This window comes from Schistocerca americana, chromosome 2, assembly GCF_021461395.2.
Source record: "Schistocerca americana isolate TAMUIC-IGC-003095 chromosome 2, iqSchAmer2.1, whole genome shotgun sequence".
In the NCBI taxonomy this organism is placed as follows: Eukaryota; Metazoa; Arthropoda; class Insecta; order Orthoptera; family Acrididae; genus Schistocerca; species Schistocerca americana.
Window position 1 is genome coordinate 604,930,958 of NC_060120.1, and position 18,241 is coordinate 604,949,198.

Sequence of the window (18,241 nt, forward strand, 5' to 3'; positions counted from 1 at the left end):
ACCAATAACCAGCTTACTAAAAAAATTAACAAAGCAACTTAATAAAAGTAGTAACAGCAAAATTACACCAAAAAAGTGGTGCGATATTCGGCTTAGTTCCCCTAATAAAAGAAATACAAACAAGAAAGGCTCTGGCATTTCAGTAAATTATGACTCACAAGAGGGTTCTAAGAGTTCTGATGCACACTATTTTTCATCTGGTACAGTTAATGAATCGCTTTCCTGGTATTCTCACTCTGATGCAAGTGAACGTTTTGTGAGCTAGTTAAAAGTGCAGATGCTTGAACGACAGATAATTATTAACATTGTAAAAATTGCAACTTTTTTGGGGACAATGCAGTCCTTTGAAATGAACATTTTCAGCTGTGGCAATGGAACGCTAGTGCCAATTTAGATTAAAAATAATTTATTTGTTCCTGGACAATGGCACAACCCTCCTGTCAATGCAGGAACTGGGGACAAATAGTTTCAACGTTACATTTGAAAACAGAAGAGCAACAGTTCAAAGAAGACAGAATGATGATCCTATTGCTAAAAAACAGATACGCTCTGAAACTCGTCAGAAACTCTCGCATTACGTTTCTCGTTGAAACTAGTAGTACAGCCACGTAATCTCCGCTCACGTAATTTGTTCAAGAAGTTAGGCGAAATCTTTGACAAAGATGTTTGTCAAGGATTCTTTATGCTGTAATATGGCGCTTCGTTTGTGGTCACAATATAGCCGATCTCGTCTCCCGAACGTAAAAACTTCGGACGACAACTGGTAAAATTCAAATCACTTTGCTTTCTTCAGTCATATTGGCCGACACTACACGAAACATGGACTGAAAAACTGATAAATTTAGTTAAAGAAGAAGTTTGCGATATCCTGAGGCTGATAAATATCGTAATCGGGATATTGTTCAGAATCTATGGACTAAAATCGCATGTTTATTGGAAACCACAAGTAAGCAAAATCATCGCAAATTTCAGGTGTAAATTATCTGTGACCTCAAAAAATAATTTGTTCAAGTGCGAAGAACGGTGTGTCTTATAAAGTTACAATACCGTGGTGAATCTATTTGGGTCGTGGTAGGTTGACATTAGCTGTCTACAAATTATTATTACTGCTTATTGGCGTTTTTATGTCATTAGGTTGGTGACACTGTTACTTGAAGCTGTTTACAAATGTACCGTAAAACGGGGTTACTTAAGCTAGTGGGGTAACAAAAGCTGTTTTTCAAGATAAACTTTGAATCCTATCGTTGTCATCACTGTTTTTATTTTGTAAGATTTTGTTGGTGCTATTGTGTAAGTAATATTGCACAGATTATCTCTGTATCTTCGAAAAGTGTTCATTATTTGAAGGTAAGTTCAGAAAATTATTTTTGTTCCAGATCAATTTTAGCACAATTTTATACCCTTCAAAACTTTGCTTGCTGGTGTTTACCAACGAAGCTTGATACCACCATTTCCCAACATAAACTCAAATATGCTTGAACTTCTTTGCTGGTTCACAACATATTTTTCCAAAACTTTTTTTATACTGAAAAGTTTACAGTAGTGTCAAATGTGGGGTAATATAAGCCACTTATAAAAGAGTGGCTTTTGTCATCCCATACCATACAGTATCAAGTTTAAAAGAAATAACAGGCATATTTTCATTTCTTTTAGGAAACAATATGGTTTGAAAGTATCAAAGGCTTGTTAGAGCTATAAAGTGTAAAGATTAAACCGAAGATAGATTAAAAATCAGTCTTGTAAAAAGTATGGCATTTCAAGGTGTCTTACTGCATTAGTGAAAGGAGGAACAAACAAGGTTTGTATTCTCCAGTGAAGAACAACAGCAGTTGGCAGAATGTGTGAGGGTGACTTGGAGATCGGAAATTCCCATTAATGTCTTTGATATTAGGTTGGTTGTCAAGACCTATCATGGCCAATGTGGAAGAAATGAACCACGATTTACGGACAACATGCAGGCATCGATTTTGTCGAATGATTCATAAAGACACACAATAGTCCCCCTAACAATCGGTTGTGCCAAAATATTAAGAGAAGTAGAGTAGCTGCGAGCAAGGAAACCGTAAACAATTGTTTGATGAGCTCACAGTCTCACTCATGAACGTTGACCCATGTATGATAGTGAACTATGGTGAAACAAATGTAACGGATGACCCAGGTCAAAAAAACGTTGCAGTAAGAAGAGGGACACGCCACATTGAACGCATTATTGATCTCTCAAAGTCCAGTAAATCTATTATGTTTTTAGGAAGTGCTCGTGGAAGGCTACTTCCCCCTTACACCACCTTTAAGCTAGAAAATCTGTATGGCAGCTAGCTAGAAAACAGTCTAAACTTTAAGCCAACATTGTAATAAAAATGTAGAGCTTCCTTTCTAAAAAAAACTTGATATGTGAAGTATAAAACTGTAATCGTTTTCAATTTTTTATCATAATGTGTGTTTCAAACAACTGGTATGTCTAATTTAGCACAGTATATGGCCTTTGCTACTCTAATCCCACCTAACGTGAACAAAACGTTAATTTCCAACAACTGGCCTTTGTTACCCCATTTTACGGGATAACTAAATTTACCACGTTTTCAGTTTACAGCTTCAGATAGACGTGTTTCAGAACATTTTGTCATATGTAAATATAAAATAGAGTAAAATATCCATGTTTTAACTCAATCAGTTACTCTCTAAAGTAAATAAATTTTGAACGGCAGATGTTTAAAGTTGAAAAGTGGCTTAAGTAGCCCCGTTTCATGGTAGTTTATATAATTATACTTTCAGTGCTCTAGGTGGTCGGCGTATCCCGTTCTAAACTTTGTCTTCCACAACTTATGTTGAATGACAGTAATTGAAAGTTAACTGACGTTTGTCTGCACAACGTCAAATAAATTCAGCAAAACAGAGTGTGTGTAGTCTTGCTTTTGAAGGTCACTACGATTCATCTCGAGTATGTAACCGGACGTTTCTTCCTTCATCTAATATATTCGTAAAATCTGCCTGGTAATTCCAATAACTCAAGTCAGAGCGTACCGTGCTCGCCATATTCCTTCTGAGACAAATGTAGCTCATTTACACGCATTCGGCATATTTTTAAATAGTAAAAGCCGCACTGTAGCACTCGTGTCCGAGCACAGAGGCATTGTGGTATCCATCCCACTGTTGGAGGTTAAAACCTAACCTATTTCATACACATACTAGATTTTAACCTAATCTAGCCTAACCTCCTCGACCCCGCCAAAAACTGAAGAAGGAGATCGGACCATTGTAGCGAAGTTGCCGGCCGGTGTTATTGGGCGACCTCTGGCGACGGCTTCTCCCGACCGTTGCCGGTGCCACTGTGAACGCAGTCTTAGGAGACTTGACATTTGGCGGAACGTCACCGTCGCGTACGTAACGTCAAAATTTTCCTCTGTGGTTCAAATTGTGGCATTCACAGTCGCCGTCAACGGACAGGTCACTTCACATCAGCATCACGTCATGGTTTCTCGGGAAGAATTTTTCGACGGCCCATAGTGTAGACCCCCCATCCCCTCCCTATAGTGTAGCCCGCTTGACAAGCAACTGATACATTTAGTACACAGTGTGAACCAATACGAAAGTATTTCCCACTGACTGCTATTGCGAAAAGGTGCTAATATGTACTGGACGACAATATTAAATTAAAGTATTTTATTTTATACACTGACGGAATACACCGCAATAAACGATACGTATCTTGTTCAGTGTACTCTACTTACGATTTTTCCAGTGGAATAGCGAAAAGAAAAACCGGGAGTAAAACTGATTCGGCATGCATACGTTTAAAATAAGATTCGTAATAAATTAACGACGAACGGTAAGAAGCAGAAATATATGTAAACATGGTTTAAGTACACAAAAATGGTTCAAATGGCTCTGAGCACTATGGGACTCAACTGCTGTGGTCATCAGTCCCCTAGAACTTAGAACAACTTAAACCTAACTAACCTAAGGACATCACACACATCCATGCCCGAGGCAGGATTCGAACCTGCGACCGTAGCAGTCGCACGGTTTCGGACTTCGCGCCTAGAATCGCGAGACCACCGCGGCCGGCTACACAAAAATGGCCCATTTAGACTTACCGTAGGCAGATCATGAGCTTCTGTCGAGGTGATAGTGGACGTCTAAATCTTGAATTTATCGTCATTTCTTCTGTTTTCCGTCTTTCCTTTAGTTGCTTTAAATTCGTGGAGATATTAGTTGCGCAGAGGGTACATTGGCCAATCTCCACGAATCCTTGAATTTATCTTCGTAATTTTTATTTGTATCTTACTTAACAGTTAAAAAAACTATTGTTTAGACATTCTGAAATATTTATAGAACGATGACTCCTCCTCTTCCAGATCCTTGTTAAGAGTGTGGAACTCTCCTTCACAGTCTCGATTTTATAACATTTTTCTCACCCAGAGCCTTTTTTGCTCTCTGTTCATTATTATCAACAGCAGTCATTGCAAACTGCTGTAAACTAAATTTCGGCATTTTATGACGATGTGTCACGAACTACGAAATAGCGCCTCTGGTGAGTATTTTACGACCCAGCAGTAACGTCACGACGTTCTTTCGACGTTGACGTATCGCCTTCGACGTTCAAAAATGTAACGGTTACGCTCCGGCAAGTGTGAATCCACCTTTAGAACTCCACACTCGGAATAATCATACTGTCATTGACGTCACTGTCTCACTCGGGATGTAGTTGGCGGCTAATTTACACGAAAGCATGTGACGTACACCTACAACTAGTAGTCGCGCGGCCGAAACAGTCATTAGGGGTCAGAGAGAGGTGAGAGGCGGAGGACGGCTTACCTCGTCGGGCAGCAGCGGGGCGCCGTCGTCGAGAAGTCGCAGCGCCTCCCTGGTGTCGCCGCGGGCCGCAGACTCACGCAGGCACGCCGCTACCGCCACCGCCGATCCGCCGTCTCGCCGGCACCTGCGACAGGGGCACGCTCATGTGAGCAGCAGCGCAAGCTAAACAGGGGCGTTTTTAGAAGTAGCGTACGGGGCATTCGGAAAGTCGATATGCACTCGACTACGAACTAGGGATGTAGATTCCGTTGGAAAATCGAAGCAAAGTTGGTAGAACACATGCTGCCAGAATGCGATTGTTTTTTAAATCGTTCTACTGTTGCGGTAACTGTTTGGTTCAGTTGATGAAAGCTATTGAATGCGATGTGTAACGTTTAGATGTTCAAATTGTTTTCAGGTTGTGATGCTTTCAATTTTTTTTTTCATGCGCTTACGCCATAGTACCGCAGCGATCGCAGGATCGGCGTGGTTACGACGGATTTGGCAATGTGAGTTTTAGGGATGGTCGGATGCCCTTCCTGCCGCCACCCCGTACCCCCCAGGACGGAATCAGAGTACCCCAACTGTCTGCGTCTAGTGTAAATCTTGAAATAGTGCGGACGTGTTTCAACTGTCTGCGACGCGTGTAACAGGCGGAACGTGGGGACCAGCCCGGTATTCACTTAGCGGCGTGTGGAAAACCGCCTAAAAACCACATCCAGGCTGGCCGACACACCGGCCCTCGTCGTTAATCCACCGGACGGATTCGATCCTGGGCCGGCGCGCCTACCCGAGTCCAGGAAGCAGCGCGGTAGCGCGCTCGGCTACCCTGGGGGGTCTGTGATGCTTTAAACTGAGGAATGTAAAAATTGAGTTGTTTTGAAAATCAGCCTGATGCAAACACAATTAATTAATTTATTTTTTATATATTTTTATTTTTATATTTACCGAGACAGTTCAATTAGCGATGTAATTTTAAGAAATAAAAAAAATTGACCCACAGAAGATGACACAAAGGTGTCGAAACATGTCTGGGTAAATCTTAAAAAGAAAGAAGCAATTAATTAATTGTGTTTGCATAAGGCTGATTTTCAAAATAACCCAATTTTTAAATCGCAAACACGGAAAAACATCAAGAGGAACTTCAAACCTTAGTAAAATGAGTCTCTGAGGAACGTCTTTTTCTTATCCAACATGTGCTTCGACAGGGTGATAAATACACAGATTTGGTGCATGAGGAATTTTCTGAAAAGTTCCCGGAAACAGCAGTACCTCGTTGTAATTAAGTTGGTCGGCTTTGTGAGAAATTTCGAGAGACAGTCTCTGGGAGACCATCTAAACTAAACGAGCAGGAGTTGTTGGATATTTCTGACTCTACGCAGTAGAGACCAGAAAAATCATCGCGCAAGCTGGCACAAGAAAAAGATATCGGGCTTGCTTCCACCTATAAAGTGGTTAGACAAACATTAGAACTGTTCCCGTACAAATTGGCGGCAGTGGATAAACTGAAAGGTGCGGATCATAAAAGTCGAATCGGTTACTGCAAATGGTTTAGAACTCTTACTGAGAGGAATACTATCGATATTTTTGATGTCACCTTCCATATCTGGTCAACTTCTCTCGTCATGGTTCAAATGGCTCTGAGCACTATGGGACTTAACATCAGAGGTCATCAGTCCCCTACAACTTAGAACTACTTAAACCTAACTAACCTAAGGTCATCACACACATCCGCGCCCGAGGCAGGATTCGAACCTGCGACCGTAGCGGTCGCGCGGTTCCAGACTGAAGCGCCTAGAACCGCTCGGCCACACCGGCCGGCCCCTCTCGTCATGTTAACACACAATACACACGATTATTGTCAACGGAGAACATTCGTGCTGTGCTTGAAACTTCATTGCATTACCAGAAAATTAAAACTCGGTAGCAATATCCAGACGGCGCATTACTGGACCTTTATTTTTATTTTATTTTTTTAAGAGTCCGTGAGCAGTGAACGTTATTGGTCAATGATTCACGATTTCATTAGTCAGCTAAAGGAAGGCTGAATCAACTGCTCACGGTTTCAGCAAGATGGCGCTACGGAGCACACAGTTAAAAACGCAACGCGGCTTCTCGAAGAGCTTTTTTGGGGAACGTGTCCTGTAAATAAACTATGGCGTCGTCACTTGCCGAGCAATACTCCAAAAGACTTTACGGAAGCAGCAAAATGTGTAGTTTATAGCAGTCGCTCACGCACGCTTCGCGATTTAAAAACTGAAATAACTGCGTATGTGAGAATCACATCAGAATGAAATCTGCAGAAAGTGTTTGCCAGTAAAATTAAGCGGATTCAGACTCGTACAGCCGCCCGTGGACGTCATTTCCAACATAAGGTGTAACGGCCCAGCAGAAGAAGCGAAGTTCGAGCGAAAATATTAGCCGCCCCATTATTTGGACATGCACACATTGGGACGTAGGCGACACGGGGTAAGGCAGCGCAGCACACCGCAGCTCAGGAAAAGCTGCGCGACACAGTAAGAGCACGCATTGGGAGACAGTTTCTTAGCCGGTAGTGCACAGTATTTCCTTGTGAAACAATGGCTGAACTCGATCTTAGTTCAGAGTCGGAATCTGACTGACATACTGATGTTGTTATCAGACACTTGAGACGGGAAGAAGTCTGGAAGGAAAATCATGTAAATGAATAAGAAACAAAAGCTGAATTGACGTCTAAACGGGCCAGTAGTTACTTCCGTTTAGATTGGAGCCAAAACCACAAAATTCATGGGCTTATGTGGACCTCTACTTTTCTGAAGGTTATAATGGCTAAATATAAATTGGGAACGAAGACAAACTGGCTTGTTATTAAGGTGTTTTACACTGATGAAAAAAAATCACAACACCAAAAACTAATTAATGTAGAGTAATGAAATTTAGGAAATGGTTCAAATGGGTCTGAGCACTATGGGACTTAGCATCTGAGGTCATCAGTCCCCTAGAACTTAGAACTACTTAAACCTATCTAACCTAAGGACATCACATACATCCATGCCCGAGGCAGGATTCGAATCTGCGACCGTAGCGGTTACGCGGTTCCAGGCTGAAGCGCCTAGAACCGCTCGGCCACACCGTCCGGCATTTAGGAAATTACAGATTAATGTAAGTGGGAGATAAGCCATTGCAAATGTGAAATGCTGGTACGTTATTAACGGTGTAATCACCAGTATGTTGAATGCAAGCATGCAAACGTGCATGCATTGTGTTGCACAGGTGCCGCATGTCAGTTTGTGGAATATAGTTCCATCCCTGTTTCACTTGGTGGGCCAATACAGGGACGGTTAATGCTATTTGTGGCTGACACTGGAGTTGTCGTCTGATGATGTCCCATACGTGCTCGAATGGACAGATCTGGTGATCGAGCAGGCCAAGGCAACATGTCGACACTCTGTAGAGCATGTCGGGTTAGAGCAGCAGCACATGGGAGGGCATTATCCTGTTGGAAATCAAACCCTGGAATGCTGCTCATGAATGGCAGCGCGACAGGTCTAATCACCGGATTTACGTACAGACTTTTAGTGTGGGTTCATGGGGTAACCACGAGAGTGCTCCTGCTGTCATACGAAATCGCACCCCAGACCATAACTTCAGGTGTAGGTCCATTTTGTCTAGTAAGCAGACACGTTGTTTGCAGGCCCTCAACTGTCCTCTCACCCATCACTGGCACCGAGGCAGGACCAGCTTCCATCGGAAAACTCAACAGACCTCCACCCTGCCCTCCAATGAGCTCTCACCTGACACAGGTGGCGGTGGGTTGGGATCAGTGGAATGCAAGCTACAGGCCTCTGAGTAGTAGATAAGTGGAGTCACCGATCCAGTCTAACCCAAATCAACATTTTAATATTAATAACCGTAAAAAATCAAAAGCTTCATTTTTTAGACAAAGCACGAAGGCAGTTACGCGCACGGAAAATGACATTTTTAGATATAAATAACTATATTTTCACTCATCCCACCCCATGAGCGCAAATTGCAAGGTAGCTGAAAGTATAATTTCGAATGCACGACCAGATTCAGAGCAAAAATTCTAGATAATGAAATTCATTATTATAATATTTATTTTTGTTCATTCAACAGAATAAAATTTTGTTAAGCTTCTCGATTCTCAAAAACTGCAAAACCATCGGCGCCGTCTGTAGGAAATCCCCGGAGGGAATCTTTCAACTTTTCTATTTTCTCATCTTCTCAACCTTCGGGTTTTTTTTCCCAAGTCCTCTTCAGCGACTTCCTAACAGCTGCTCTTCCTCTGCATCCGTCTCCCGTCGTCTTTAATTGAGGGGGCAGAGCTTCTTCAGCAGCATCTTGATGTTCGATGATCCCCATTGCTCGGGTGGCCAGCCCACTCCCCGCCTGGGGCAACCGGGAGCACAGGCAGTCGTTTGCGGCTTTGTACATATAGTTCGTATTTCGACAAAGCTGGTTCAAATTTAGTCATTTTCGTATATTTATTTTGGTTGTAAATAAACTTTTTTTTTAATTTTTGTATTTTCTTTGAATAGATGGTATGCAAATAATAGGTAATGATAGTTAAAATATTCAAATTAATGTTATAAAAAAGAATTCAAATTTAAAATCAAGAATGTTCCCCTATTAATTTAAATGGAACAAACATCTAAAAGGAGAGATAACTTGCCCAAGGCCGAGAGTGGGCAGGACCCCTGCTCTTATTAATGGGGCCAACGAGATATACGGGCCCTACAAAGAATTTGTGACGTCACACCTGACGTTTTGTCAGCTACACTTTGCGAACGCTGGGCTCCGTGCACGACCCACGGGAAATCAATATTTCATTGAAAAGGTACCCACTAAAGATCTTAATTTTGTCATGTGCTATCGAGAACTTGCGTTTAAGCACGAAGTCAAGAATTAGGAACATCGTCTGAAATAGTTACTCGCTCCCCGCCGGAGACGACTGCTGGCACTCGTAAGACCTGCAGTGTCACGTGCTGTGGCGTACGCGCAACGGCTTGTCTTTCTCGTGGGCCTCGTCTTACAGCGCGTGACGTCAGGGGAGTAGGACAGGTTTGAGCAGCATCTGTGCTACATTAATGAACAGGAAGCCAAGGAGGGTCCAATAATTTGCAGCGGAGGGGGTGCAGAAACGTGGTATTGAATGCTACCCAGTGGCCGATTTTGGTTCCGCAGATGTGTACTTTAGAAGGGGGTGTCTTTTTTTGGTTACTGTTTTGTTTTTATTTTACAGTATAGCTATCTTCCTAGTTTCACAGGGCTTATTGTTTCATTCACTGCTCTCCTCTAATTTAAGACCACACATATTCGCACATATGCTGATGAACCAAGACTACTTATAATTATTTTAAATATTAAATGTGCAGATTTAGGGTCTCTCGGGGATGTGTTATGAAAAGACTGTCAAGCGCGCTGCCTTTTCCCGACGTTTCTGGAATGGTTGATATAACGTGATTCCCTATGCCGTTCCAGTTTATTTATAATGCGTTGGCTGAAACGGGTTATTCTGTTGTGCTGACGCATTGATGACTTCGAAATCATTTTATTTTCCGTGTTCAGAATCGCTTTCCAAAACGGGACACCACTATGATGTACACAAGTACTTTCCAAACGGCAGAATCTTTGAGATCAGGGACTGAGCGGAGAGGTAATCGAACTGCTCGGCTTGTGAAAAACGTTGAGAAGTGGTGTCGCCGATATCGATTCAGATATCGAATACAGCGATATGATCTGCGAGGTTGCACCGCCAGCGTTGGGCCAAGCCACTAGCCTTCACTGAAAGCGACGAGTTGCTTGGCGGGCACACCCTTCTCCAGCACGTCGTCTCACGTAGAGAGACTCCATGATTTCCGGGGAAAGTTAAGAAAGTGGTCCTAAAACCAAAGGACATAGTTAAAGAAAGTTAGGAAAGTGGTCCTAAAACCACCTGGTAGACGCAAACCAGAAGACATAGTTAATGTCGTGTTGTTACATTCCTACCGTCTGCTGTATTACTACCACTCTGCTTACTACATTGGATTTAGTATACGTTCTGATCCTACTGTTACTTGCTTACAATCGACAATCATAACTCGACTGGGTTTCGAGACCAGTTTGTAATCTACCGGTGTGCGTTTTGCCTAATAAGTGGGATGTGCCTCATGCTACCACACGAGGTACCGCAGGTGGTTGAAGCCATCCTTCATCTTTGAACAGTGCGTCACGATCACGCCCTTTCTGCCTCAGAGAAGTCTGTTCGCTGAATGTTACACTTCGACCTCCATTTTCAGTCGTGCAACAACTGCGCCAAGTGACTTCATCAGTCGACACAGGTTTGAAGAAAGGATGTCGGAATGCTGGTAGACGACATCATTTTGATCATGGCTGACGAGGCTTCATTTCCATTTGTTGTGAATGGCCACACAACAGTTAAGCTACTGAGCACCCGAAATCCTGCGAGAACTGCATCAACAGGTCTCTACGACTAGAGAGACTAAGTTTATCTCGATACACCATTAAAGGTTCTTTATTTATGGTTTCGTGGAAACTGGCAAACAGTGCCTGTTAACATAGATCGCTACCTAGCCATGTTGGCGATTCCCTGTTTAGAATTAAGACGAGGAGGTATTAATCTCAAACAGTGTGATTTCAGCAAAACGGCGCGACTTGCACACAGAATGGAATGTGGAATGGCCTCTTCGATCACCAGATGTCGCTTTGTGGCTGTCTGCTTGACCAGCAGGCGACACCTCGGCCTCTGCCCCTGGCGAAATATGCGGGCCACGAAGCAGGCTGGCAGTCAGGTGGGCAGCAGGTACTCAGAAGCGGTGCTGCTAGCGGTTTTGCCCGTCCAAATGGCCGTAACAGATCCACACGTAATACTGGGGTGCCGCCATGGCGAAAACTCACAGGCCGTAAATTATTTCATAGCTGTCGCAAAGTGATATTAAAAAAGATACGGCTGTGGCAGCAAGCGAAACAGAGTAACGAGGCAAGGAAGCACGTCTAAATACCCACTCTGTAGATGCAAGCCGGCCGCGGTGGTCTAGCGGTTCTAGGCGCGCAGTCCGGAACCGCGCGACTGCTACGGTCGCAGGTTCGAATCCTGCCTCGGGCATGGATGTGTGTGATGTCCTTAGGTTAGTTAGGTTTAAGTAGTTCTAAGTTCTGGGGGACTGATGACCACAGATGTTAAGTCCCATAGTGTTCAGAGCCATTTGAAGCATTTTTTGTAGATGCAATAGTACTTTAGGTGTTGACGATGGAAGAAATACATGTACTTAGTATCTTTAAAAATTAATAACTTCCAAAGGTCGTAAGCGATCTTTATGTACAAAGTATCAAGCGATAGAGCTTGAATAGCCTTAACTGAAAACAACTTCATAATTTATGTCAAAGCAGTACCATTTGAGTTAGGGCAGGAACGTTGGTTCCGAGTGTTAATACTCAATTTAGTGCAAAATATATAGCAAAACAATAAATGGAGCGCCTATATCTAACAGTAGAGTAAAATAACTATGTAGAGGTTTATTCTTCTCAGATTTAAAATAGGTAACAGTAAATCATGCTAATTTTGACTATTTCTCTTAATAAGTTTCAATTAACCCAAAAATCAACGACCTCGCCGAAACAGTCATGTAACCACCGAAAATCTGATGAAATTCTAGCTCTAAATAACGTGTAACGCCTCTGGTAACGATAAGTTTAATGCAATTTTTATTCATCATGAAGTTCACGTGCAGGCAACGGAGGACATTATGATATATTTACTGCTAAAGAGACAATCAAAGTGGCATTTTTCAAGAGCTCAAAACAATCAAACTTGCAAGCGCGAGTCTCGTACAATGTACAGATGTACGGTTTTGTTTTAAATAGTGTGTTCAGTTTGTGTAATTTTGTGGGCTTTGCAACGTTGCCTGTGGTGAGTTACTTTTCGAGGTTCGTGGTTAACGCATCCGCTAATGACCGGCGTGTCAGTCACAACTGAAGTGATTGAAATTTGTTAGGCGAAGAGTCCTGGGACTTCCAGAATTTCTTCAGGAGTTGGGGAACTTTGAGAAGCTTTTCGACAGTTGTGCTTGTGAACTTTAAGTCTGAACCGCAGCGTCGTGTTTAGGAATCTGTGAACATTTCTGCATAGATTTGTGAAATTTGAAAAGTAATCGACAACCGATTTTTGTAACTTTTACTTTGCTGAGGCGGACTTAGTGCAGTCTTGAGCGAGCCTGCAAATCAATCTCTCGTTGCACTCACAGTATTAAACGAGGCCCCAATAAGCATTTTAACTATTCAACAGTGCCCAGATCTTGTTAAGGACATTTGTAAAATTTCGCCAGTCCTAATCCTTCCTGCAATTTAATCAAGTTAGACGAAGTTAACGGAACAGTACCAGCGCAATGTGGCCGCTGTGTGGCAGTCTCCTGAACACACGTGAAGGCAACAAACTTTAAAAATTAGCCACGCACTTTGTTAACCACTTTAACACAGAGAGAGTCTGTAAAGAGCGAGTTTGTGCATCGCAGCCCGCGCCACAAATAGATTCGCATAAAAAAATAGTTAAAAAAGCTTCCGTGAGCCAATACTGTGGTGTAGTCACTCATAAATCGTAAAAACGTATACGGGCTTATTCGGCCTTGTCCGGCGGAATTTTTCTTTGGTTAGCATTCATCGTTCAAACACCGCGCCGCCTGGCCTCAGACGCTCGGTGGCTCTCGGTCGAACACGCGCGTCACTTCACTTGGAAATGCCGTTAAGACTCTTAAAAGAATGGTCAACGTGATCTTAGCACACCTTAGATCGTCTACGCAGAGTGGCGATTTCTTCCAAACCAGAACTTGCTGTCGTCAGAGACGTCTTCTGCTCTTGAAGTGCTGGAAAACATTTTTCGTATAGCTTCACTCATTAAAGAGATATTGCGGGCGAAGCACAAGATATCTTAAGATCCACAGTATCTGACAAAGAGGTTCCTTACTCGTGACGTCATAATAAGTTCATGCAGTCACCACGAGCTTCGTCGCGGGCAACTTTCTTCACTCAATATTGAAAGTGATAATTTTAGACGACTAAGTTATGCAGATATTATAAGTAGCTTTATTAGTACCAAGCTTAGGTCTGAAACTAACAAGAAAATGGAATTAACTGAAACTTTCACGTTAAGGCTGATGGTCTGGGAAAGTATAGTATTTTATTTAAATATAAGTAAAATTTGAGCCAACGGCCTTGCCTCAGTGGTAAAACCGCTTCCTGTCAGATCACCGAAGTTAACCGCTGTCGGGCTGGGCTAGCACATGGATGACTGACCATCCGGTCTGCCGAGCGCTGTTGGCAAGCAGGGTACACTCAGCCCTTGTGAGGCAAACTGAGGAGCTACTTGATTGAGAAGTAGCGGCTCCGGTCTCGTAAACTGACATACGGACGGGAGAGCGGTGTACTGAGCACATGCCCCTCCATCTGAGCATCCAGTGACACATGTGGTTGAGGATGACACGGCGGCCGGTCGGTACCGTTGGGGCTTCAAGGGCTGTTCAGACGTAGTTTAGCTTATCAGTAAATTTTGCCTAATTGATAAACTCCTTTTGTTATCTTGAATTTACCTAACAAACATGTCTGCTTACTGTTACATTATGGTGCTTCTTTAAATTTAAATACTGCTTTTTGTATGGTCGTGAATCTCAGATTTTTATACTTTTTTAAAAGAAGTATAGTTAACCACAGATATGTTGCAAAACTAACTGATATACTTTAACGATTTAAATCTTTAAGTCTCATCCTTTCTTCAAATCACAAAGCGTATAGTAAGATCTTATACAGTTAAACGATAATCTTAAATGCTGCGTTGTAAGCGTTTAATCAGAAAATTGCTCTAAATCCTATGTTTTTGGGATAGATGTGACAAAGTTCCCGCTGTTAGAGTCCATACATGAGGTTCAGCCAGTATTCTATATCAGGTAAATACGGCACTGCTCCCTGTTGTCACACTCATAAATAGAAGAAACAGCGACAGGCTATACAAAATGTCCGCTAAACAGTCACGAAATGCAGCTTTGTCCTTCGAGGAACACGCATTGTTTAGTCGGGATACCAATATGATAGTGAGAAGTCAAAAAAAATTAGTAAGCAGCAAGGATGCAAAGTAAACTGATAAACTACTCCCTGAACGATGCCTACTGAAAAAAATAAAAATAAAACTGGCTATGCAAACTTTAAAATATACCCTTACATTGCTGTCTGTAATTCGAGCAAATATTGTTGGACTTGCGATTATTACTTGATTGTCTGCAAATATGAGACTCTGAATGGATTTATGACTATTCATGTCGTTATCAAAACTTAGTTATCTACAGCAATTTTTAGGGCCAATGTATTAATAAAATTGGTATCCACCTCCGTAAGCGAGGCCGTTAATGTACGCTTGTGCTGTGACGCTCGGCTCGTGGCAGTCGGTTCAGGTGCTTATACTGAGAATTTTCTTCTATGTGTACACAGAACTCGGTCTCCGTAGCTGACTGCTTTGCGGGAGGCCTGTGTTCGATTCCTGGTGCTGCCACAGATTTTTCCTTGGCAGGAGGCCTGCTACGGGGTACACTCAGCCTCAGGTGGCCAACTGAGGAGCTAATCGACCGATTAGTAGCGGTTCCACGTCAAGAAACCCGACAACGACCGGCAGAGCGGTGTGCTGACCAGATGTCCTCCATACCGCTTCCGATGGGGACATTGCGAAGAGCGACACGGTGGTCGATCTATCAGAATATCTCAGATAAAAAGAACAAATGAGAAATAACATTTCTATCAGAAATACATTGTATGGAAAAGAAATACATTGTATGGAACAAAACGAAGACACGCCAACTTTAATACTTTGTTGCATTATATCTCGCCATGTCACCCGTACACTTGTACCATGACGAGTGCTCCTTACAAGGGAACCTCCCCATCGCACCCACCTCAGATTTAGTTATAAGTTGGCACAGTGGACAAGCCTTGAAAAACTGAACACTGATCAATCGAGAAAACAGGAAGAAGTTGTGTGGAACTATGAAAAAATAAGCAAAATATACAAATTGAGTAGTCCATGCGCAAGATAGGCAACATCAAGGATAATGTGAGCTCATGAGCGCCGTGGTCCCGTGGTTAGCGTGAGCAGGTGCGGAACGAGAAGTCATTGGTTCAAGTCTTCCCTCGAGTGAAGAGCTTAATTTTTTATTTTCAGTTTATGTGACAAACTCTTATGTTTTCATCACTTTTTTGGGAGTGATTATCACATCCACGAAAAGACTTAACTCGGGCAAGGTAGAAGAATCTTTTTACCCATTCGTCAAGTGTACAAGTTAGGTGGGTCGACAACATATTCCTGTCATGTGACGCACATGCCGTCACCAGTGTCGTATAGAATATATCAGACGTGTTTTCCTTTGGAAGAATCGGTTGACCTATGACCTTGCGATCAAATGTTTCCGGTTACCATTGGAGAGGCACGTCTTTTCGTCTACTAATCGCATGGTTTTGCGATGCGGTCGCAAAACACAGACACTAAACTTATTACAGTGAACAGAGACGTCAATGAATGAACGGACAGATCATAACTTTGCGAAAATAAAGAAAGTAAACTTTTCACTCGAGGGAAGACCTGAACCACGGACCTCTCATTCCACAGCTGCTCACACTAACCACGGAACCACGGCGCTCCTGAGCTCATACTATCCTTGATGTTGCCCATGGACTACTCAGTTTGTATATTTTGCTTATTTTTTCATAGTTCCACACAACTTCTTCCTGTTTTCTCGATTGATCTGTGTTCAGTTTTTCAAGGTCTATCCACTGTGTCAACTTATAACTAAATCTGAGGGGGGTGTGATGGGGAGGTTCAAATGGTTCAAATGGCTCTGAGCACTACGGGACCTAACATCTTAGGTCATCAGTCCCCTAGAACTTAGAACTACTTAAACCAAACTAACCTAAGGACATCACACACATCCATGCCCGAGGCAGAATTCGAACCTGCGACCGTAGCAGTCCCGCAGTTGCGGACTGCAGCGCCTAGAACCGCAAGACCACCGCGGCCGGCTGCGATGGGGAGGTTTCCTTGTTAGTGAAGCAGCCTGCTTTATATAACAATCTATGGCCATTACATGGCGTTAAATGCAATTTGGCTTGTGAAATAAAATTCAGATTTTCGTCTAATAGTCAAGCATATAAAAAATTATCCATAAAAATAATGAACTGGAACTCTCACAGTAATGTTCAAGGTAACGTCTACAAATTGAACATACACTCGTTTCGCGAAAAATAGCTGGCAGTCATTTCATACAAGTAATCCACAGGAATACAACGGACAGTTGTATTACACAAATATAAATAGCGATCAAGATGGACAATTATATACAAAAATTTTCAGTTAATTTTCGGCTGGTATTGGGACTTCTTGATCACGAGACTTCGTATCAGGTTCTGGAATTAAGTTCTACAGGGGGTTTCTAAAATAAACATAAAAAAAGAAAATGAGAGGGCTGGTAGAGTAGCTCATAACAAGTAACTGTCGCATAGCAACCCACGTCCGCATCCCTTAGCGTTCGAGCGCTAGACAATATTTAACAGCGATCGCTGCCGGGGAGGTAGGCATACAACCTGCCATCCGCGGTGAAATAGTAGCAGGTATTCCGGGGAGGGTAACACCACGCGATTTTTTCCGGCATTTGCTGGCATGTGAATGCCTGTTTGATATAATGTCGTAGGTCAGGGTGTCACCAAACGGAGACACACTTGTGTTTGGTTCTGAACAGAGCGGTGTCTGAATCGTCGAGTGCCAGATCTGCACACGTTCATCGCCATCCACAGGTGTCTCTCTTAGAGCAGGTGCCCTTGAGGTGTGTCGTCCACTGACAAAGTATCATAAAGGCGCATGTGCATTTGAGGCCCACATCGAAACCCGATGCATTCATTTTGTGATACAGATGCGAAGGCCGGACACGTTCGTCAGTGCACCAGAGTTTGAAGAGGAGGCGTTAGCACAGCTGCACAACACGCCCTCTACAAACTCGAGGAGTGTTGCTCGAGATGTAGGTATTCCACGGTCGGGCGTGTGTGGAATGAAGATCATTTGCATCCTTATCGGCTTCAGATAGTTCAAGCCCTTAAACCAGGAGATTTTGAGCTTCGCATTGACTTCTGCCAGTGATTTTGCAGATGTGTGCCATCCAAACTGAATTCCCACACTTTGTACTTTTTTGCGGATGAGGCATCCTTTACAAGAGCAGGTGTTTTCAACAGCCACAATCAACACATATGGGCATAGGAAAATCTGTACGCCCCTCTGTTCGGGTCACCAAGAGCGCTTCGCCTACAACATTCGGGCTGGTTTGGTAGGCGATAATCTGATTGGTAAGTACATGCTCTCCCAACGACTGAACGCAAACAGATACTTAATCTTGCTAAGAGAAACATTGCCACAGTTATTGGAACA

The 18,241-nt window shown here is 42.9% G+C and overlaps 1 protein-coding gene across 1 annotated transcript in view; it reads right to left on the reverse strand.

The window, feature by feature from the left end:
• LOC124595925 (ankyrin repeat domain-containing protein 6) overlaps positions 1–18,241 on the reverse strand; it is a 674,032-nt gene that overhangs the window by 79,484 nt on the left and 576,307 nt on the right. Inside the window, exon 3 of the mRNA XM_047134839.1 lies at positions 4,816–4,939. Coding sequence (XP_046990795.1) covers positions 4,816–4,939 — 124 coding nt within the window. The remainder of the gene's footprint in view (positions 1–4,815; positions 4,940–18,241) is intronic.